General features: G+C 44.2%; 1 protein-coding gene across 9 annotated transcripts in view; it reads right to left on the bottom strand.

Moving 5' to 3' along the window:
• DENND2B (DENN domain containing 2B) overlaps positions 1-24,194 on the bottom strand; it is a 325,270-nt gene that overhangs the window by 57,560 nt on the left and 243,516 nt on the right. For all 9 annotated transcript variants that reach the window (XM_077286630.1, XM_077286626.1, XM_077286625.1 and 6 more), the window contains 2 exons: positions 10,865-10,974; positions 10,685-10,754 (listed from right to left, as the gene is read on the bottom strand). In XM_077286630.1, the coding sequence (XP_077142745.1) occupies positions 10,685-10,754; positions 10,865-10,974 (180 nt within the window). The remainder of the gene's footprint in view (positions 1-10,684; positions 10,755-10,864; positions 10,975-24,194) is intronic.

A 24,194-nucleotide genomic window follows, 5' to 3' on the forward strand; every position in this document is an offset into this window, starting at 1 on the left:
GTTTTGGACACAGGTGACCATGTGCATGGCGCCAGCCCATCAGGAAGATTGTCGTTTTCTGGTGTTGCATAATTTGCATGATGCTATTGTGCTGGGTTTCCCATGGTTACAGGTGCATAATCCGGTATTAGATTGGAAATCTAGGTCTGTGACTAGTTGGGGTTGTCAGGGGGGTCATGGTGACGTTCCTTTGATGTCAATTGCCTCCTCCCCCTCTTCTGAAATTCCTGAGTTTTTGTCAGATTTCCAGGATGTATTCAATGAGCCCAAGTCCAGTTCCCTTCCACCGCATAGGGACTGTGATTGTGCTATTGACTTGATTCCAGGCTGTAAGTTCCCTAAGGGCCGACTTTTCAACCTGTCTGTGCCAGAACATACCGCCATGCGGAGCTATGTTAAGGAGTCCTTGGAGAAGGGGCATATTCGGCCATCTTCTTCACCATTGGGAGCAGGTTTTTTTTTTGTTGCCAAAAAAGATGGCTCCTTGAGACCCTGTATTGATTATCACCTCTTGAATAAGGGTACCGTCTCACATTGGCACTTTGATCGCTACGACGGCACGATACGTGACGTTCCAGCGATATCCATACGATACCGCTGTGTCTGACACGCAGCGGCGATCAGGGACCCCGCTGAGAATCGTACGTCGTAGCAGATCGTTTGAAACTTTATTTCGTCGCTGGATCTCCCGCTGTCATCGGTGTGTGTGACACCGATCCAGCGATGCGTTCGCTTGTAACCAGGGTAAACATCGGGTTACTAAGCGCAGGGCCGCGCTTAGTAACCCGATGTTTACCCTGGTTACCATCGTAAATGTAAAAAAAAAAAAACAGTACATACTTACATTCCGGTGTCCGTCAGGTCCCTGGCCGTCTGCTTCCCTGCACTGACTGTGAGCGCCGGCCGTAAAGTGAAAGCACAGCACAGCGGTGACGTCACCGCTCTGCTTTGGCCGGCGCTTACACAGGATGCAGAAGGAGTGCAGGGAAGCGGACGCAGGCACCGGAATGTGAGTATGTGTTTTTTTTCATTTTACGTTTACGCTGGTAACCAGGGTAAACATCGGGTTACTAAGCGCGGCCCTGCGCTTAGTAACCCGATGTTTACCCTGGTTACCCGGGGACTTCGGCATCGTTGGTCGCTGGAGAGCCGTCTGTGTGATAGCTCTCCAGCGACCACACAACGACTTACCAACGATCACGGCCAGGTCGTATCGCTGGTCGTTATCGTTGGTAAATCGTTTTGTGTAACGGTACCCTAAGATCACTGTCAAATTCCAATACCCTTTGCCTTTGCTTTCTGATCTGTTTGCTAGGATTAAGGGGGCTAGGTGGTTTACTAAGATTGACCTTCGAGGGGCATATAATCTTGTTCGTATTAAGCAGGGTGACGAATGGAAAACTGCGTTTAATACGCCCGAAGGCCATTTTGAATACCTTGTGATGCCATTCGGACTCTCTAATGCTCCATCTGTGTTTCAGTCCTTCATGCATGATATATTTCGGAATTATCTTGATAAATTCATGATTGTATATTTGGATGATATTTTGATTTTTTCAGATGACTGGGAGTCTCATGTGAAACAAGTCAGGATGGTATTTCAGATCCTTCGTGATAATGCCTTGTTTGTGAAGGGGTCTAAGTGCCTCTTTGGAGTACAGAAGATTTCTTTTTTGGGCTTAATTTTTTCTCTCTCATCTATAGAAATGGATCTGGTTAAGGTTCAGGCCATTCATGATTGGATCCAGCCCACATCCGTGAAGAGCCTTCAGAAATTTGTGGGCTATGCTAATTTTTATCGCCGTTTCATTGCCAATTTCTCCAGTGTGGTTAAACCCCTGACCGATTTGACGAAGAAAGGCGCTGATGTGACGAATTGGTCCTCTGCGGCTGTTTCTGCCTTTCAGGAGCTTAAACGCCGATTTACTTCTGCCCCTGTGTTGCGTCAGCCGGATGTTTCTTTTCCTTTTCAGGTTGAGGTTGACGCTTCTGAGATTGGGGCAGGGGCCGATTTGTCTCACAGGAATTCTGATGGTTCCTTGATGAAACCGTGTGCCTTCTTTTCTCGAAAGTTTTCGCCTGCGGAACGCAATTATGATGTCGGCAATCGTGAGTTGTTGGCTATGAAGTGGGCATTTGAGGAGTGGCGACATTGGCTTGAGGGGGCCAAGCACCGTATTGTGGTCTTGACCGATCATAAGAATCTGATTTACCTCGAGTCTGCCAAACGGCTGAATCCTAGACAGGCCCGATGGTCCCTGTTTTTCTCCCGTTTTGATTTTGTGGTCTCGTATCTTCCGGGTTCTAAGAATATTAAGGCTGATGCCCTCTCTAGGAGCTTTTTGCCTGATTCTCCTGGGGTCCTTGAGCCGGTCGGCATTCTGAAGGAAGGGGTGATTCTTTCTGCCATCTCCCCTGATTTGCGACGGGTTCTTCAGGAGTTTCAGGCTGATAAACTTGACCGCTGTCCAGTGGGGAAACTGTTTGTTCCTGACAGATGGACTAGTAAAGTGATTTCGGAGGTTCATTGTTCTGTGTTGGCTGGTCATCCTGGGATTTTTGGTACCAGAGATTTGGTTGGTAGGTCCTTTTGGTGGCCTTCTTTGTCACGGGATGTGCGTTCTTTTGTGCAGTCCTGTGGGACTTGTGCGCGGGCCAAGCCTTGCTGTTCCCGCGCTAGTGGGTTGCTTTTGCCTTTGCCGGTCCCTGAGAGGCCTTGGACGCATATTTCTATGGATTTTATTTCGGATCTTCCGGTTTCCCAGAGGATGTCGGTTATCTGGGTGGTTTTCTAAGATGGTTCATTTGGTACCTTTGCCTAAGTTGCCTTCCTCTTCTGATTTGGTTCCGTTGTTTTTTCAGCATGTGGTTCGTTTGCATGGCATTCCGGAGAATATTGTGTCCGATAGAGGTTCCAAGTTTGTTTCTAGGTTTTGGCGGGCCTTTTGTGCTAGGCTGGGCATTGATTTGTCTTTTTCTTCCGCATTTCATCCTCAGACAAATGGCCAAACCGAGTGAACTAATCAGACTTTGGAAACTTATTTGAGATGCTTTGTGTCTGCTGATCAGGATGATTGGGTGGCTTTCTTGCCATTGGCCGAGTTTGCCCTTAATAATCGGGCTAGTTCTGCTACCTTGGTTTCACCCTTCTTTTGTAACTCTGGTTTTCATCCTAGTTTTTCTTCGGGGCAGGTTGAGCCTTCTGATTGTCCTGGGGTGGACTCTGTGGTTGACAGGTTGCAGCAAATTTGGGCTCATGTTGTTGACAATTTGGTGTTGTCTCAGGAGGGGGCTCAGCGTTTTGCTAACCGTCGTCGGTGTGTTGGTTCCCGGCTTCGGGTTGGGGAATTGGTCTGGTTATCTTCCCGTCATGTTCCTATGAAGGTTTCTTCCCCTAAGTTTAAGCCTCGGTTTATTGGCCCTTATAGGATTTCTGAGATTATCAATCCAGTGTCTTTTCGTTTGGCCCTTCCAGCCTCTTTTTCCATCCATAATGTTTTTCATAGATCTTTGTTGCGGAAATATGTGGTGCCCGTTGTTCCCCCTGTTAATCCTCCTGCCCCGGTGTTGATTGATGGGGAGTTGGAGTATGTGGTTGAGAAGATTTTGGATTCTCGTTTTTCGAGGCGGAAGCTTCAGTATCTTGTCAAATGGAAGGGTTATGGCCAGGAGGATAATTCTTGGGTTGTTGCCTCCGATGCTCATGCTGAGGATTTGGTTCGTGCCTTTCATTTGGCTCGTACGGATCGGCCTGGGGGCTCTGGTGAGGGTTCGGTGACCCCTCCTCAAGGGGGGGGGGGGTACTGTTGTGAATTCTGCTCTTGGGCTCCCTCCGGTGGTTATAAGTGGTAGCACTGCTGTCTCTGGATCGCAGCATTTATCAGGTGTGTTCACTTTTTGCAATTCTGACTGGGCTATTTAGTCTTGCTTGACCCTTTAGTCAGTGCCAGTTGTCCATTGTTCCTGGAGGATTCTCATCCCTGCCTGGTCTCTCCTGCTTTGCTGTTCATTTCAACAAAGATAAGTTCTGGCCTTGATTTTTGCTGTCCACATGCTGTGGCCTTATTGTTCAGTTCTTTTCCATGTTTTTGTCTTGTCCAGCTTGGTCTGTATAAGGATTTGTTTAGCCAAGCTGGTATCTCTGGAGATGCAGATATACCCTCCATATCTTTAGTTAGCTGTGGAGATTTTGTATTTTCTGTGGTGGATATTTTCTAGTGTTTTAATACTGACCGCATAGTACTCTGTCCTATCCTTTCTATTTAGCTAGAAGTGGCCTCCTTTGCTAAATTCTGATTTCAGTCTGTGTATGTTTTTTCCCTCTCCTCTCACAGTCAATATTTGTGGGGGGCTGTCTATCCTTTGGGGATTTTCTCTGAGGCAAGATAGTTTTCCCTTTTCTATCTCTAGGGGTAATTAGTCCTCCGGCTGTGTCGAGATGTCTAGGGAGTGATACAGTGGTGTTCAAAAGTCCTGCATAGGCGTGAAGAAAACTATATGTTTCATACGTCTGCATCTCTACAGTGAAACTGGTGGAACATATATGTTTTTGTAATCCCTCATTGTATGCCATACTCATTTTTGAATGTCCCAAGTGTATAAATTGTTATGGTATGCGCATTTTTGATAATTATTTTTACAGCGTAACCATACCTACACCAGTACAGTGTGTAGAATGGTGAACAGGCTTCTAAGATCATTAACTTCCAATGCAAGTTCACACAGACTTAAATTTTACTTTTTAAGATTTATTATTTTTTATTTAATTCAGGGTCCTGAAAAGGGCTTTTTTAGTGCATCTTTAGCTTCTAATACTTTATTGGCCAGCCTTTGCTCTTGAGCACCAGCTTGCATCTCTGTGGCATTGAGTGAACAAGCTTCTGCAGATGTTCACGAGTGATGATGTGGTTCCAGGCATGTATCAGAGCCTTAATCAACTCACTCTTGGTCCTTGGCTGTTTTCTAGATATCTCTAATGATACCTTGTGCCACAAATTTTCAATTGGATTGAGGTCCGGGGACTGAGCTGACCAGTCAATAGTAGCCACTTTGTTCTTTATTTTCCATTCCGTTACTGTCTTAGCTCTGTGACAAGGAGCATTATCATCCTAGAAGGTATAATCCCCTGAAAACAGGTGTTGAGCAGAAGGCAGCATTTTCTTATTAAGGATGTCTATGCATTTTTTTGCATTAACCATACCCTCCACAATAAGAAGCCTTCCAACACCATTGGCTACCATACAGCCCCAGACCATTACTTTCATTGGATGTTTCACAGAGAAGCTCAAACACTCTGGCTTGTACTCTTCATGTGGGAACCTTCTCACATAGCTTTCATCACTAAATAGCACTTTTTCCCACTCCTCCTTCCTCCATTTTAAATATTTCAATGCCCACAGTTTTCGCCTTTGTCTTTGCATGGCTGTCATCAATGGCTTCTTTCGGGCCTTGTTGCAATAATTTCAGGCAAAACTGCTTCAAAAGCTAAAAATATTACAAGGAGAGAATGCAAAATTGTATTCTGAACAAAACCATATATAATATGTCATATTAGCATCAAAGATATTGAACAGAAAACATTTAAAACTTGAAAAATCAATTTATCCTATGCCTATGCAGGACTTTTGAACACCACTGTAGGTACATTCCACGGCTACTTCTAGTTGCGGTGTTAAGTTCAGGGTCTGCGGTCAGTACATGTACCACCTTCTCCAGAGTACGCCTCATGCTGCTCTTAGGCCACCAGGTCATAACAATGAGGTGAGGGAAGGAAAGAAGCAAGAAAGGATGACAATTTTTTGGAAACTATTAGGCTGCAGGCGCAGGATGTGTTTGTTTGCAGGTTGAATCTTCCCCTCTTTTCTATATGACATCTGGATCAATCACCGCCATTAGCGAGTCCAGTCTAAACGTCAGGCCGTGTCCTCAGCATTTTACTCTTGCTCTTGTCACCTCCACATACAGATAGCACGGCAGTCATATCATGAATTCTCCAATAATTAGATTACCAATAATGAGGCAATGTAAATGATCCGGATCCTGACCCCCGTAATGGCATTATTCCGGCCTGTGTTTGTGTCTTACTATGTTAGTCTCCATAGTGATCTATGAGTAATCACTGAGATTGCCAATACAATAAGAAGTGAATGTGAAGCACAAGCTGCTCTAATCCCAATGCTGCAATCTTTGGGCCTTTCACGATGCGATTTGTGACCTCAGGCCCGGAGACTCCCCTCGTCTGGATGAATAACTGCTCCCCATGGAGCGTCCCTGTTCCCCACAGATTGCACGCTGAACATGAAACCCCAGAATGGCGGAGACTTACACAATGAAGTGTGTAGAGTGAGAAGTGTGAGCAATGGTTACGAGTCCTCGTGTGATTCCCAACCTAAAGTTACAGTCACCCCTCCAATGATCTAAAGAACTGCAGCCGAGTGTTCCCAAGAAAGCAGCCGAATCCCTCCTATAAGTTCACGCTCAAGGACCAAGAAGCTTTCGAGGACTCTTAGAACGAATCTCACCCATAATCAATAACATAAGCACTGGCCAATGTGGACCATTTCGGCTGATCACCATTTTAAGGATTGTATCATTAACGACCAATAACTGTGTGACAGTGACTATTCTCAGCCGGTCGGCTGAAGCAAAGCATATAAGGCGCAATCGGATCCCACTTTCGGCTCTGTCATTTTCCATTTCCAGTTCGACTTGCGGAAACAATCCGACATTGTGGTGACCACTTCTAGTCCTACGTGTTTGGCCGGCATTTGTGTAGCTGGATCTCTATTATGTTGTAAACTACGGTGACAACTGAATAACATCCAGTCCTGAGGATTCACCAGATCCACGTTTCCGATAACCATGGCCCGGTCACACGTTACAAGAATCTGCAGTGAAAAGTGAGGCAAGGACAATGCTCAGAGGCTACGTGACCACGTAGAGCATTTCTTGTGCTGCGGTGCAGGGCTGGGGAGGGATTCTGTGTCAGGATGATGGGAGTAATGACTACATCTGTAGGAGGCGCTCTGTGAGTAGCCACAGGCCAGTGCACAGTTCTCGTGGTGGCATCGAGCCACATTGCCCCTCACTACGTGTCCACACTCAGCGCATAAAGTTTCCTTTATTTTGCTGACTGCGATGTGATTTCTCTTGATGTACAATCTCAGAAATGTAGATTTCCTATAAATATACAGGCGGAGAGCAGAGAATTCTCCTTCTTATTGGCTGTTGGCCGCCGTCCAGCAATGACACCCAGTTACAGTCTACAGCCTAGTGATAGCCCCTCAGAAAACCCTTGTTCCATCAGTTTTAAGAAAACGATACAACTCACGGCTCAGAGTTCAGCTGGGAAAGTGACCGCAGCCAAGATCATGTTATGTATCAGAAAATAAATTATCACAATGATTGAAAGTGAAAGGAAAGGAGCCAGTGCATCATAACGCCCCCCGGGTTACGGTACGGTCTTCACGCATGCACCCGGCTGTGGTTATATCCATGAAACCTATTTTCCCCCCTTGTCCCTAGATGTCAGACTCCATTTCTTTGTCTGATTTCATTTCCCTATAAAGGCTGCAGGCGACAGCTCAGCTTCACCCAGGACGGGGTCAGAAAGCAGAAATGAAGCATCATGGGAAATAAAGAATACCCTCATCATTGTATGTGTCCAACAGGGAAAATAAAATGTTACTACAGGAGTTGTCCTATATTCCCAATGCAAAAATAAAAGCACACAAGGAAATGCAGCATGACATTTGGTGCGGAGGTTGTGCCAGCCCAGTGCAGGTTTAGTCCACCCATCAGGCAATCCGTAGCTAAACACGGCATATCCTCATTCCTCATGGACTGTCTAAACCTGCTACTGGCTCTTCTCAAGCCCTCATGGGCAGTCTAAACCTGCTATCGGCTGGCTCATCTCAAGCCCTCATGGGTGGTCTAAACCTGCTACTAGCTCATCTCAAGCCCTCATGGACAATCTATACCTGCTATCGGCTGGCTCATCTCAAGCCCTCATGGGCAGTCTAAACCTGCTGTCGGTTGGCTCATCTCAAGCCCTCATGGACGGTATAAACATGCTATCGGCTGGCTCATCTCAAGCCCTCATGGGCGGTCTAAACCTGCTATTGGCTGGATCATCTCCAACCCTCATGGGCAGTCTAAACCTGCTACTGGCTCATCTCCAACCCTCATGGACTGTCTAAACCTGCTGTTGGCTGGCTCATCTCAAGCCCTCATGGACTGTCCAAATAGGCTCCTAGCTGGCTTTCTTCTATTTCTTGTGGGTCATATGGACCTAGAGTGAAATAATCCATCTCCATTTCTTATGGATGGTCCAAAGCAGCAATGAGCTGTCTCATCACTAATAGGGGAAGTCTAAATCTACTGCTGACTGTCTAATCTCTAAAACAAGAAGTCTAAATCTGCTGCTAGTTGTCTCATCTCTAATAGGGGAAGTGTAAATCTACTGCTGGCTGTCTCATCTCATTCTTCATACTTGGGCTGCACGGACAAGCCCTTAGTGCTTCCTCATGGGTGGTCTCAATCTGCACTGTTCTGGCACATCCTCTTCCATTTTGGAAGGTAGATGGTGATGGGAACATGAAAACTGTTACCTGACCCCAATGTTAACAAAAAAAGGGAAAAGGACTCATCATTCCTACACTGGATAAGATATTGGAGAAGTGAACTGGGACTTGGAAATAAGGATTGTGCTCCTGTGAAAAAGCGCAAGAAGGTTTAGATTCTTGTACGGACCCGTCTTACAGAACTCTACTGCCCCCCACCAGCAGTGTCCATGCAGGACCGGATTGAGCTGAAATCACTAATTTGGTACAAAAGAAGCAAGAACATTCATCTCCAGGAGACGGAAACACAAATATTATAAAATCTGCTGAAGAAAGAACATTTATAAGTGGAATCTGGAATAACCTTATTTATCACACAGCGATGCCATCAATCTGCAGAAAAACGGAGATGAGGAGTGCTGAAAAACAACGAGACCCCACGGTGTCACATGAACACCCCCAATGTCTGCAGAGCGACCTCTCACAAGACACCATAATGGAAAATAACTGGGGTTCATACAAAACAGAAGCATAGAGCTGTAATCTGCTGAGCCGTGTATCTAATCCTCTCCTGTGTGATACTGTCTGCTGAGCCGTGTATCTAATCCTCCCCTGTGTGATACTGTCTGCTGAGCCGTGTATCTAATCTTCTCCTGTGTGATACTGTCTGCTGAGTGGTGTATCTAATCCTCTCCTGTGTGATACTGTCTGCTGAGCCGTGTATCTAATCCTCCCCTGTGTGACACTGTCTGCTGAGCCGTGTATCTAATCCTCCCCTGTGTGATACTGTCTGCTGAGCCGTGTATCTAATCCTCTCCTGTGTGATACTGTCTGCTGAGCCGTGTATCTAATCCTATCCTGTGTGATACTGACTGCTGAGCCATGTATCTAATCCTCTCCTGTGTGATACTGTCTGCTGAGCCGTGTATCTAATCCTCTCCTGTGTGATACTGTCTGCTAAGTGGTGTATATAATCCTCTCCTGTGTGATACTGTCTGCTGAGCCGTGTATCTAATCCTATCCTGTGTGATACTGACTGCTGAGCCATGTATCTAATCCTCTCCTGTGTGATACTGTCTGCTAAGTGGTGTATATAATCCTCTCCTGTGTGATACTGTCTGCTGAGCCGTGTATCTAATCCTATCCTGTGTGATACTGACTGCTGAGCCATGTATCTAATCCTCTCCTGTGTGATACTGTCTGCTGAGCCGTGTATCTAATCCTCCCCTGTGTGATACTGTTGGCTGAGCCGTGTATCTAATCCTCTCCTGTGTGATACTGTCTGCTAAGTGGTGTATATAATCCTCTCCTGTGTGATACTGTCTGCTGAGTCGTGTATCTAATCCTCCTCTGTGTGATACTATCTGCTGAGCCGTCTATCTAATCTTCTCCTGTGTAATACTGTCTGCTAAACCGTGTATCTAATCCTCTCCTGTGTGATACTGACTGCTGAGCCATGTATCTAATCCTCTCCTGTGTGATACTGTCTGCTGAGCCGTGTATCTAATCCCCCCTGTGTGATACTGTCTGCAGAGCGGTGTATCTAGTGCTGTCCCGTGGTACACAGCACTACTCCCCCCATCGTGTGCTGCGCTCCCTGCGGTTGGACGTGTTTGCTCTCTGTGCACATTCCTGCGGGTGGCGCCGTGCACCAAACAAAAGCTGTTAAGGTAAATAAAGATGTGATTGCACAATAGGGCAGCACAACTCGCAGGATCCAGGACAGCGGTCACCAGGGAGACTGTAATAACACTGCTGGGAGTATTCCTCCAATTACAGAGCGGAGGACCATGGTAAGGGGTCCTGTACAGACTACAAGGAGGATCGGGGGGTCTCACAGGTTAACCATTTACAGTCTGAGGCTGGACACCCCTACTGCTCACCAGCTGTAGAGTCTGGAGATTTGTGCTGCAGTCTGCAGCTTCTAAAACATTTTTATTTTTTATTATTTTACACTGAACCATATTGTAACAAACCCTCAGCTGTGAAAGCTGCAGCTCAGGACAAGTATCCAACCTTCTATGCTACCAGGCCTCAGAGGTTCTGACATATCTGCAATCTCCAGTATTGAGATTTTTATTTCACATCAACAGGGAAGAAAAGAGAAAATATTTGGTACTTACAAGTAGTCGCCGACAGTACCCAAACCGCCTGCTGCCATCTTCACCCGTCAGCATGAAGGAGAACGTCTCGCTGCAACAGAAGTCAGAAAAACAAATAAAACCATGAAAGAAGTTAGACACAAGATAAAAAGGATGAGACTCGAATACAGAACCGCAGAGCACCGCAGGGGCCCCACCGACCTGCTGTACTCCGACACCGGCCCCCAGTCCCGGGCGTCCGGAAAACAGAACTGAGGAATGGCCTTCAGTCTCTCCTCCGCCTCCCGCATCTGCTTAGTGGGTCGCTCTAGCTGTGGAAGAGACACGAGTATCACAGCAAAAAGTATCACAGCGACAATATTATAGTAGTTATATTCCTGTACATAGGGGCAGTATTATATTAGTTATATTCTTGTACATAGGAGCAGTATTATAGTAGTTATATTCTTGTACATAGGGGCAGTATTATAGTAGTTATATTCTTGTACATAGGGGCAGTATTATAGTAGTTATATTCTTGTACATAGGAGCAGTATTATAGTAGTTATATTCTTGTACATAGGGGCAGTATTATATTAGTTATATTCTTGTACATAGGAGCAGTATTATAGTAGTTATATTCTTGTACATAGGAGCAGTATTATAGTAGTTATATTCTTGTACATAGGAGCAGTATTATAGTAGTTATATTCTTGTACATAGGAGCAGTATTATAATAGTTATATTCTTGTACATAGGAGCAGTATTATAGTAGTTATATTCCTGTACATAGGGGCAGTATTATAGTAGTTATATTCCTGTACATAGGGGGCAGTATTATAGTAGTTATATTCTTGTACATAGGGGCAGTATTATATTAGTTATATTCTTGTACATAGGAGCAGTATTATAGTAGTTATATTCTTGTACATAGGAGCAGTATTATAGTAGTTATATTCTTGTACATAGGAGCAGTATTATAGTAGTTATATTCTTGTACATAGGAGCAGTATTATAATAGTTATATTCTTGTACATAGGAGCAGTATTATAGTAGTTATATTCCTGTACATAGGGGCAGTATTATAGTAGTTATATTCCTGTACATAGGGGCAGTATTATAGTAGTTATATTCCTGTACATAGGGGGCAGTATTATAGTAGTTATATTACTGTACATAGGAGCAGTATTGAAAACACACCTACAGAAATAACATGGATCCCACACACCCCATGTGTAGTTGTAGAAAGATATTTAGCTCTACCCATGTATATATTCGGACAATAACGTATACTCCGGATGCTTAATACTCAAAGAAGAAATGGATTTCTAATACAAAATTATTTTAAAATCAGTATTTTATTACAAAAAAATTATTTTAAAAAAATTACAATATAGTACAAAAATACGTGTATGGAAGAAAGGAGACCCTAGTACAAGAACATCCTAATCACAGACACACAAATGTATATATCACCATGGTGTACATGTATAAATAAGCACCAAAATTAGCACACAATGGTATAATATGCAAAATAGTATAGTACTGATTTCATTGTGGACAAGTGTCCTCCATGCAGATAAGCACAGACCTAAGGGTATGTGCACACGTCCGGATTTCTTGCAGAAATTTCCTGAAGAAAACCGGAAATTTTCTGCATGAAATCCGCATTTTTTTTTTTGCGTTTTTTTTGCGTTTTTTTAGCATTCTGCAAGCGTAATTAGCTTGCAGAATGCTAAAGTTTTCCAAGCGATCTGTAGCATCGCTTGGAAAACTGACTGACAGGTTGGTCACACTTGTCAAACATAGCGTTTGACAAGTGTGACCATCTTTTTACTATAGATGCTGCCTATGCAGCATCTATAGTAAAAGATAGAATGTTTAAAAAAAAAAATAAAAAAAAAATGGTTATACTCACCTGCAGGCGTCCGTTCCTATAGATGCCGGTGTGGTTCAGGACCTTCCATGACGTCGCGGTCACGTGAGCGGTCACATGACCGGTCTCGACCAATCACAAGACCGTGACGTCATCGCAGGTCCTTCACCGCACACCAGCTATAGAAACCGAAGCGGCAGCATGCACCTGGGAGGCGGGAACACTGCGGGGGACATCGAAGGTGAGTATAGGACTATTTTTTATTTTAATTCTTTTTTTTTTGACCAATTATATGCTGCCCAGTCCGTGGAGGAGAGTCTCCTCTCCTCCACCCTGGGTACCAACCGCACATAATCTGCTTACTTCCCGCATGGTGTGCACAGCCCCGTGCGGGAAGTAAGCAGATCAATGCACTCCTAGGTGTGCGGAATCCCCTGCAATTCTGCATTTTAATGAACATGTTGCTTTTTTTTCCGCGATGCGATTTTTTCACGGAAAAAAAGGCTACATTTGCACAAAAAATGCGGAATACACTGAAAATAATGGGAGGCATATGTTACAGTTTTTTTCGCGTTTTTATCACGTTTTTATAGCGAAAAAACGCGAAAAAAACGCGAAAAATACTGAACGTGTGCACATGGCCTAATTGTAGTGCATATCAGGTGCAAGGTTTCTTACCCATAGTGCGGTGACCGGTGCCTGGGACTGTGGATACCCCCTGACGCGCGTTTCGCGTTGCTTTCTCAAAGAGGGAATAAAAAAGTTTCCCAAAACTTGGCATTTTATAATAGCGCCCATAAACCGGCGTCTCTAATGTGCGCAGGCGCACCACAACCCCCGCAGGAAGTGATTCTCAATCCCCAGCATTCACCGGGGAGCGCACGTCAAGGGGAAATCCCCTGATGACGTCACGGACATGCGCTCCCGGATCACTGAAGCCGAAGATACGAGGACTTCCTGCCAGGCATGGAGCGCATGCGCGTGTGAGCGGTCTGGCGCATAATGGAAAATGTACCCGCTGCAGCAGCATAGAGTAACATACATGTCTGCAAGTCTAAAGCCGAAATAATAACAGCTCACCGATAGGTGCAGATTGCAAACATTATTATGTACACCCAGGAGCAATAATTAAGGAATAAAGCAAAAAGAGAACAGAATCGCTAATACATTTAGTGCGTATTACAGTGAAGTGTGCATGATAATAAGTATGTAAGATGTGCTTAAGAATATATATTGCTATTAAATGTGCATTATATTTATGCTGTAAAAGAACAAAGTGCAATACAACACAGATGTTGATATTATTATCAACAAGCATATACACTCACTGGCCACTTTATTAGGTACACCATGCTAGTAACGGGTTGGACCCCTTTTGCCTTCAGAACTGCCTCAATTCTTCGTGGCATAGATTCAACAAGGTGCTGGAAGCATTCCTCAGAGATTTTGGTCCATATTGACATGATGGCATCACACAGTTGCCGCAGATTTGTCGGCTGCACATCCCAAAGATGCTCCATACAAGGCAGGATGGATCCATGCTTTCATGTTGTTTACGCCAAATTCTGACCCTACCATCCGAATGTCGCAGCAGAAATCGAGACTCATCAGACCAAGCAACGTTTTTCCAATCTTCTACTGTCCAATTTCGATGAGCTTGTGCAAATTGTAGCCTCAGTTTCCTGTTCTTAGCTGAAAGGAGTGGTACCCGGTGTGGTCTTCTGCTGCTGTAGCCCATCTGCCTCAAAGTTCGACGCACTGTGCGTTCAGAGATGCTCTTAGGCCTACCTTGGTTGTAACGGGTGGCGATTTGAGTCACTGTTGCCTTTCTATCAGCTCGAACCAGTCTGCCCATTCTCCTCTGACCTCTGGCATCAACAAGGCATTTCCGCCCACAGAACTGCCGCTCACTGGATTTTTTTTCTTTTTCGGACCATTCTCTGTAAACCCTAGAGATGGTTGTGCGTGAAAATCCCAGTAGATCAGCAGTTTCTGAAATACTCAGACCAGCCCTTCTGGCACCAACAACCATGCCACGTTCAAAGGCACTCAAATCACCTTTCTTCCCCATACTGATGCTCGGTTTGAACTGCAGGAGATTGTCTTGACCATGTCTACATGCCTAAATGCACTGAGTTGCCGCCATGTGATTGGCTGATTAGAAATTAAGTGTTAACAAGAAGTTGGACAGGTGTACCTAATAAAGTGGCCAGTGAGTGTATATATATAATACTCAGAAAAAACACAAAAAAATAAAAAATAAAAAAGTAATAAACATAACAAAAACTTGTTCCAATTGGTGAACTCTCTTGAAGTGACAACTAATAACACGGTTCGCTGATGCTTTTATCCTTATTCTCACGTTCCTTATATGTCGCAAGAAAAATAGCCACGAAACACCAAGTTTTGAAGAACAATTAAATCTAGGGATGTAGGAGATGAAAAAGATTATGAATAAACAGAAAAAACGCACCTAAAAACTATAACATACAAGTTAAAATGTAATGACAGATTAATTTACGTCTTCAGCACACGAAGAGAACATGGGGGAACATGGCTCTCATAGAAAAGGGACAAAACTAATTGTCTCATTAAGCCCCATTGGAGACATGGAATCCAGGGTCACTATCCATTTACACTCAACCTGCGCGAGTAGTCGTTTTATATTTCCTCCTCTATTACCACCATGAACCTGATCAATCCCAATGATCCGTAGACCAGTGGGATCACATCCATGAAACATATGGAAATGCTTCGGGATGGTCTTAAGGGCATTAACGTCTTCAGCTTTACGTGCATTTGTGATGTCTCTTACATGCTCTCTTACACGTACACGCAGCTGGCGTGACGTAAGCCCAACATATATTTTGGAGCAAGGACATGTGGCCAGATATATAACAAAAGTACTACTACAACGTATATGATGTCGAATCTGAAACCTTTTCATTGCACAAGACGACGCAAAATGAGTGCCCCTAACAAGATTCTTTTCTTTACAGGCCAAGCAGTCGCCGCAAGGATAACAACCCCACGTTGGACCTCTATTGGTTGGATTCAGAGGATTAATGGTTTTTGCCACATAATGGCTTTTTACCAGTAAATCTCTGATGCTTTTACCTCGTTTTGCTGTAAAGCTGGGTCTTTGAGGGATATTAGACGCCAAGGCGGAGTCAGTGAGATGGACTGGCCAATGTTTATTGATTATCTCCTGCATACGTTTCCAATAACAATTATGTGTGGAGATAAATCTAACATTGTTTTCAGATGTAATTCTCTTCTCCTTTTTATATAACAACTGATGTCTTTCCGTTTTCTTGGCTCTAATATACCCTTGTTTTATACAGCGATTGCTATAGCCACGAGCTTTGAATCTGCTTTTGAGATCTTCAGATTGAGCCTCAAATTTTTGTTCAGTGGAGCAGATCCGCTTCATCCTGAGGAATTGGCCAACTGGGATGGCTTTGATAGTATGTGTGGTATGAGATGAGGACGCATGCAAAAGGGAATTGACTGAAGTAGCCTTCCTGAACACATCTGTATGCAGCGTCCCCATCTCATCCACCTCAAGACAAATGTCCAAAAAATCAATTCTTTGTTCGTGTGCCTTGTATGTTAACCTGATGTTATGAGGGTTGCAATTAAGTTGACCCACAAATTCCGTGATACCACTTTCACTACCCTGCCATATAAAAAAGATGTCATCAATATACCTATGCCAACACTGCACCCGGTCCACAGCAGAGACCCCATCCCGATGGAATATGGATCTCTCCCATAGACCAAGGAACAGGTTGGCATAGGCTGGGGCACACGCTGCCCCCATGGCAGTCACGCGTTTTTGGAGGTAGTACCTGTCCTTAAAAAGGAACACATTGTGGGTCAAAACAAACCTCAACAAACCCTGAGTTTGTCACGAAGGACAATGTGACAAAGTCTCAGCGACGAGCGCTGCAAGAACTTGGCAATCTTAATGACATTGTCATCAAGGCGGCGGACAAGGGAGGGAACGTTGTCAATTGGCCCACGGCTAAATATGAAAGGGAGGCGCTGAGACAGCTGAATTGTAAGGACACCTACATTCGACTGTCTCACAACCCTATGGATACATATAAGTTGCAATTGGATGGTATTTTACGGAACGCAATTGATCAGGGAACTATCAACAAAAAGGTGTTTGATGGTTAGATAGTGGAATTCCCCAAAACTCCTACACTGTATCTATTACCTAAGATACACAAAGATATGATAAATCCTCCCGGGAGACCGATAAGTCTCTGGGATTGACGGCCTGTGTGACCCAATTTGCAGATATATTGACTTCTTTTTAAAATCTATGGTGGAGACATTACCTTCATATGTTCGGGATACCACTGATATGTTAACCAAGATAGAGGGGATGGTTCTGGAGCAGGACATGTGGCTAGTAACAGCTGATGTTGAGTCATTATACACTTGTATTGCACATGACGACGGAATTGAGACGGTCTGCTTCTTCCTGGAGAATGGCAACTGGGATGGCCAGACTTGTGATCTTGTTGTGACCCTGTTGAGGTTTGTTTTGACCCACAATGTGTTCCTTTTTAAGGACAGGTACTACCTCCAAAAACGCGGGACTGCCATGGGGGCAGCGTGTGCCCCAGCCTATGCCAACCTGTTCCTTGGTCTATGGGAGAGATCCATATTCCATCGGGATGGGGTCTCTGCTGTGGACCGGGTGCAGTGTTGGCATAGGTATATTGATGACATCTTTTTTATATGGCAGGGTAGTGAAAGTGGTATCACGGAATTTGTGGGTCAACTTAATTGCAACCCTCATAACATCAGGTTAACATACACGGCACACAAAGAATTGATTTTTTGGACATTTGTCTTGAGGTGGATGAGATGGGGACGCTGCATACAGATGTGTTCAGGAAGGCTACTTCAGTCAATTCCCTTTTGCATGCGTCCTCATCTCATACCACACATACTATCAAAGCCATCCCAGTTGGCCAATTCCTCAGGATGAAGCGGATCTGCTCCACTGAACAAAAATTTGAGGCTCAATCTGAAGATCTCAAAAGCAGATTCAAAGCTCGTGGCTATAGCAATCGCTGTATAAAACAAGGGTATATTAGATTAGAGCCAAGAAAACGGAAAGACATCAATTGTTATATAAAAAGGAGAAGAGAATTACATCTGAAAACAATGTTAGATTTATCTCCACACATAATTGTTATTGGAAACGTATGCAGGAGATAATCAATAAACATTGGCCAGTCCATCTCACTGACTCCGCCTTGGCGTCTAATATCCCTCAAAGACCCAGCTTTACAGCAAAACGAGGTAAAAGCATCAGAGATTTACTGGTAAAAAGCCATTATGTGGCAAAAACCATTAATCCTCTGAATCCAACCAATAGAGGTCCAACGTGGGGTTGTTATCCTTGCGGCGACTGCTTGGCCTGTAAAGAAAAGAATCTTGTTAGGGGCACTCATTTTGCGTCGTCTTGTGCAATGAAAAGGTTTCAGATTCGACATCATATACGTTGTAGTAGTACTTTTGTTATATATCTGGCCACATGTCCTTGCTCCAAAATATATGTTGGGCTTACGTCACGCCAGCTGCGTGTACGTGTAAGAGAGCATGTAAGAGACATTACAAATGCACGTAAAGCTGAAGACGTTAATGCCCTTAAGACCATCCCGAAGCATTTCCATATGTTTCATGGATGTGATCCCACTGGTCTACGGATCATTGGGATTGATTAGGTTCATGGTGGTAATAGAGGAGGAAATATAAAACGACTACTTGCACAGGTTGAGCGTAAATGGATAGTGACCCTGGATTCCATGTCTCCAATGGGGCTTAATGAGACAATTAGTTTTGTCCCTTTTCTATGAGAGCCATGTTCCCCCATGTTCTCTTCGTGTGCTGAAGACGTAAATTAATCTGTCATTACATTTTAACTTGTATGTTATAGTTTTTAGGTGCGTTTTTTCTGTTTATTCATAATCTTTTTCATCTCCTACATCCCTAGATTTAATTGTTCTTCAAAACTTGGTGTTTCGTGGCTATTTTTCTTGCGACATATAAGGAACGTGAGAATAAGGATAAAAGCATCAGCGAACCGTGTTATTAGTTGTCACTTCAAGAGAGTTCACCAATTGGAACAAGTTTTTGTTTTGTTTTATTTTTTTGTGTTTTTTTCTGAGTATTATATATATATATGTATGCTTGTTGATAATAATATCAACATCTGTGTTGTATTGCACTTTGTTCTTTTACAGCATAAATATAATGCACATTTAATAGCAATATATTCTTAAGCACATCTTACATACTTATTATCATGCACACTTCACTGTAATACGCACTAAATGTATTAGCGATTCTGTTCTCTTTTTGCTTTATTCCTTAATTATTGCTCCTGGGTGTACATAATAATGTTTGCAATCTGCACCTATCGGTGAGCTGTTATTATTTCGGCTTTAGACTTGCAGACATGTATGTTACTCTATGCTGCTGCAGCGGGTACATTTTCCATTATGCGCCAGACCGCTCACACGCGCATGCGCTCCATGCCTGGCAGGAAGTCCTCGTGTCTTCGGCTTCAGTGATCCGGGAGCGCATGTCCGTGACGTCATCAGGGGATTTCCCCTTGACGTGCGCTCCCCGGTGAATGCTGGGGATTGAGAATCACTTCCTGCGGGGGTTGTGGTGCGCCTGCGCACATTAGAGACGCCGGTTTATGGGCGCTATTATAAAATGCCAAGTTTTGGGAAACTTTTTTATTCCCTCTTTGAGAAAGCAACGCGAAACGCGCGTCAGGGGGTATCCACAGTCCCAGGCACCGGTCACCGCACTATGGGTAAGAAACCTTGCACCTGATATGCACTACAATTAGGTCTGTGCTTATCTGCATGGAGGACACTTGTCCACAATGAAATCAGTACTATACTATTTTGCATATTATACCATTGTGTGCTAATTTTGGTGCTTATTTATACATGTACACCATGGTGATATATACATTTGTGTGTCCGTGATTAGGATGTTCTTGTACTAGGGTCTCCTTTCTTCCATACACGTATTTTTGTATTATATTGTAATTTTTTTAAAATAATTTTTTTGTAATAAAATACTGATTTTAAAATAATTTCGTATTAGAACTCCATTTCTTCTTTGAGTACATAGCAGTATTATAGTAGTTATATTCCTGTACATAGGAGCAGTATTATAGTAGTTATATTCTTCTACATAGGAGCAGTATTATAGTAGTTATATTCTTGTACATAGGGAGCGGTATTATAGTAGTTATATTCTTGTACATAGGAGCAGTATTATAGTAGTTATATTCTTGTACATAGGAGCAGTATTATAGTAGTTATATTCTTGTACATAGGAGCAGTATTATAGTAGTTATATTCTTGTACATAGGGGCAGTATTATAGTAGTTATATTCTTGTACATAGGAGCAGTATTATAGTAGTTATATTCTTGTACATAGGGGCAGTATTATAGTAGTTATATTCTTGTACATAGGAGCAGTATTATAGTAGTTATATTCCTGTACATAGGAGCAGTATTATAATAGTTATATTCTTGTACATATAGGAGCAGTATTTGTTATGGTTCTCAATGGCAAGAGAACATAGCCCAGCCAACATAAGAACTAGCTCTTGGAAGGATGGAAACTAAACTGACCATGAACTAAACCTGCCGCACAACTAACAGTAGCCGGGTAGCGTAGCCTGCGTTTTATCCCTAGACGCCCAGCGCCAGCCGGAGGACTAACTAATCCTGGCAGAGGAAAATATAGTCCTGGCTCACCTCTAGAGAAATTTCCCCGAAAGGCAGACAGAGGCCCCCACAAATATTGGCGGTGATTTTAGATGAAATGACAAACGTAGTATGAAAATAGGTTTAGCAAAATTGAGGTCCGCTTACTAGATAGCAGGAAGACAGAAAGGGCACTTTCATGGTCAGCTGAAAACCCTATCAAAACACCATCCTGAAATTACTTTAAGACTCTAGTATTAACTCATAACATCAGAGTGGCAATTTCAGATCACAAGAGCTTTCCAGACACAGAAACGAAACTACAGCTGTGAACTGGAACAAAATGCAAAAACAAACAAGGACTAAAGTCCAACTTAGCTGGGAGTTGTCTAGCAGCAGGAACATGCACAGAAAGGCTTCTGATTACAATGTTGACCGGCATGGAAGTGACAGAGGAGCAAGGCTAAATAGCGACTCCCACATCCTGATGGAAACAGGTGAACAGAGAGGATGATGCACACCAGTTCAATTCCACCAGTGGCCACCGGGGGAGCCCAAAATCCAATTTCACAACAGTACCCCCCCCTCAAGGAGGGGGCACCGAACCCTCACCAGAACCACCAGGGCGATCAGGATGAGCCCTATGAAAGGCACGGACCAAATCGGAGGCATGAACATCAGAGGCAGTCACCCAAGAATTATCCTCCTGACCGTATCCCTTCCATTTGACCAGATACTGGAGTTTCCGTCTGGAAACACGGGAGTCCAAGATTTTTTCCACAACGTACTCCAACTCGCCCTCAACCAACACCGGAGCAGGAGGCTCAACGGAAGGCACAACCGGTACCTCATACCTGCGCAATAATGACCGATGAAAAACATTATGAATAGAAAAAGATGCAGGGAGGTCCAAACGGAAGGACACAGGGTTAAGAATCTCCAATATCTTGTACGGGCCGATGAACCGAGGCTTAAACTTGGGAGAAGAAACCCTCATAGGGACAAAACGAGAAGACAACCACACCAAGTCCCCAACACAAAGCCGAGGACCAACCCGACGCCGGCGGTTGGCAAAAAGCTGAGTCTTCTCCTGGGACAACTTCAAATTGTCCACTACCTGCCCCCAAATCTGATGCAACCTCTCCACCACAGCATCCACTCCAGGACAATCCGAAGATTCCACCTGACCAGAAGAAAATCGAGGATGAAACCCCGAATTACAGAAAAAGGGAGACACCAAGGTGGCAGAGCTGGCCCGATTATTGAGGGCAAACTCCGCTAAAGGCAAAAAAGCAACCCAATCATCCTGATCTGCAGACACAAAACACCTCAAATATGTCTCCAAGGTCTGATTCGTCCGCTCGGTCTGGCCATTAGTCTGAGGATGGAAAGCAGACGAGAAAGACAAATCTATGCCCATCCTAGCACAGAATGCTCGCCAAAATCTAGACACGAATTGGGTACCTCTGTCAGAAACGATATTCTCCGGAATACCATGCAAACGGACCACATTTTGAAAAAACAGAGGAACCAACTCGGAAGAAGAAGGCAACTTAGGCAGGGGAACCAAATGGACCATCTTAGAGAAACGATCACACACCACCCAGATGACAGACATCTTCTGAGAAACAGGAAGATCCGAAATAAAATCCATCGAGATGTGCGTCCAGGGCCTCTTCGGGATAGGCAAGGGCAACAACAATCCACTAGCCCGAGAACAACAAGGCTTGGCCCGAGCACAAACGTCACAAGACTGCACGAAGCCTCGCACATCTCGAGACAGGGAAGGCCACCAGAAGGACCTTGCCACCAAATCCCTGGTACCAAAGATTCCAGGATGACCTGCCAACGCAGAAGAATGAACCTCAGAAATGACTTTACTGGTCCAATCATCAGGAACAAACAGTCTACCAGGTGGGCAACGATCAGGTCTATCCGCCTGAAACTCCTGCAAGGCCCGCCGCAGGTCTGGAGAAACGGCAGACAATATCACTCCATCCTTAAGGATACCTGTAGGTTCAGAATTACCAGGGGAGTCAGGCTCAAAACTCCTAGAAAGGGCATCCGCCTTAACATTCTTAGAACCCGGCAGGTAGGACACCACAAAATTAAACCGAGAGAAAAACAACGACCAGCGTGCCTGTCTAGGATTCAGGCGTCTGGCGGACTCAAGATAAATTAGATTTTTGTGGTCAGTCAATACCACCACCTGATGTCTAGCCCCCTTAAGCCAATGACGCCACTCCTCAAAAGCCCACTTCATGGCCAAAAGCTCCCGATTCCCAACATCATAATTCCGCTCGGCGGGCGAAAATTTACGCGAGAAAAAAGCACAAGGTCTCATCACGGAGCAATCGGAACTTCTCTGCGACAAAACCGCCCCAGCTCCGATTTCAGAAGCGTCGACCTCAACCTGAAAAGGAAGAGCAACATCAGGCTGACGCAACACAGGGGCGGAAGAAAAGCGGCGCTTAAGCTCCCGAAAGGCCTCCACAGCAGCAGGGGACCAATCAGCAACATCAGCACCCTTCTTAGTCAAATCAGTCAATGGTTTAACAACATCAGAAAAACCAGCAATAAATCGACGATAAAAGTTAGCAAAGCCCAAAAATTTCTGAAGACTCTTAAGAGAAGAGGGTTGCGTCCAATCACAAATAGCCTGAACCTTGACAGGATCCATCTCGATGGAAGAGGGGGAAAAAATATATCCCAAAAAGGAAATCTTTTGAACCCCAAAAACGCACTTAGAACCCTTCACACACAAGGAATTAGACCGCAAAACCTGAAAAACCCTCCTGACCTGCTGGACATGAGAGTCCCAGTCATCCGAAAAAATCAAAATATCATCCAGATACACAATCATAAATTTATCCAAATAATCACGGAAAATGTCATGCATAAAGGACTGAAAGACTGAAGGGGCATTTGAAAGACCAAAAGGCATCACCAAATACTCAAAGTGGCCCTCGGGCGTATTAAATGCGGTTTTCCACTCATCCCCCTGCTTAATTCGCACCAAATTATACGCCCCACGGAGATCTATCTTAGAGAACCACTTGGCCCCCTTTATGCGAGCAAACAAATCAGTCAGCAGTGGTAACGGATATTGATATTTAACCGTGATTTTATTCAAAAGCCGATAATCAATGCACGGCCTCAAAGAGCCATCTTTCTTAGCCACAAAGAAAAAACCGGCTCCTAAGGGAGATGACGAAGGACTAATATGTCCCTTTTCCAAGGACTCCTTTATATATTCTCGCATAGCAGCATGTTCAGGCACAGACAGATTAAATAAACGACCCTTAGGGTATTTACTACCCGGAATCAAATCTATGGCACAATCGCACTCCCGGTGCGGAGGTAATGAACCAAGCTTAGGTTCTTCAAAAACGTCACGATATTCAGTCAAGAATTCAGGAATCTCAGAGGGAATAGATGATGAAATGGAAACCACAGGTACATCCCCATGCGTCCCCTTACATCCCCAGCTTAACACAGACATAGTTTTCCAGTCAAGGACTGGGTTATGAGATTGCAGCCATGGCAATCCAAGCACCAACACATCATGTAGGTTATACAGCACAAGAAAGCGAATAATCTCCTGGTGATCCGGATTAATCCGCATAGTTACTTGTGTCCAGTATTGTGGTTTATTGCTAGCCAATGGGGTGGAGTCAATCCCCTTCAGGGGTATAGGAGTTTCAAGAGGCTCCAAATCATACCCACAGCGTTTGGCAAAGGACCAATCCATAAGACTCAAAGCGGCGCCAGAGTCGACATAGGCATCCGCAGTAATAGATGATAAAGAACAAATCAGGGTCACAGATAGAATAAACTTAGACTGTAAAGTGCCAATTGAAACAGACTTATCAAGCTTCTTAGTACGCTTAGAGCATGCTGATATAACATGAGTTG

Source organism: Ranitomeya variabilis, chromosome 2 (genome assembly GCF_051348905.1).
Source record: "Ranitomeya variabilis isolate aRanVar5 chromosome 2, aRanVar5.hap1, whole genome shotgun sequence".
NCBI classification, from domain to species: Eukaryota; Metazoa; Chordata; class Amphibia; order Anura; family Dendrobatidae; genus Ranitomeya; species Ranitomeya variabilis.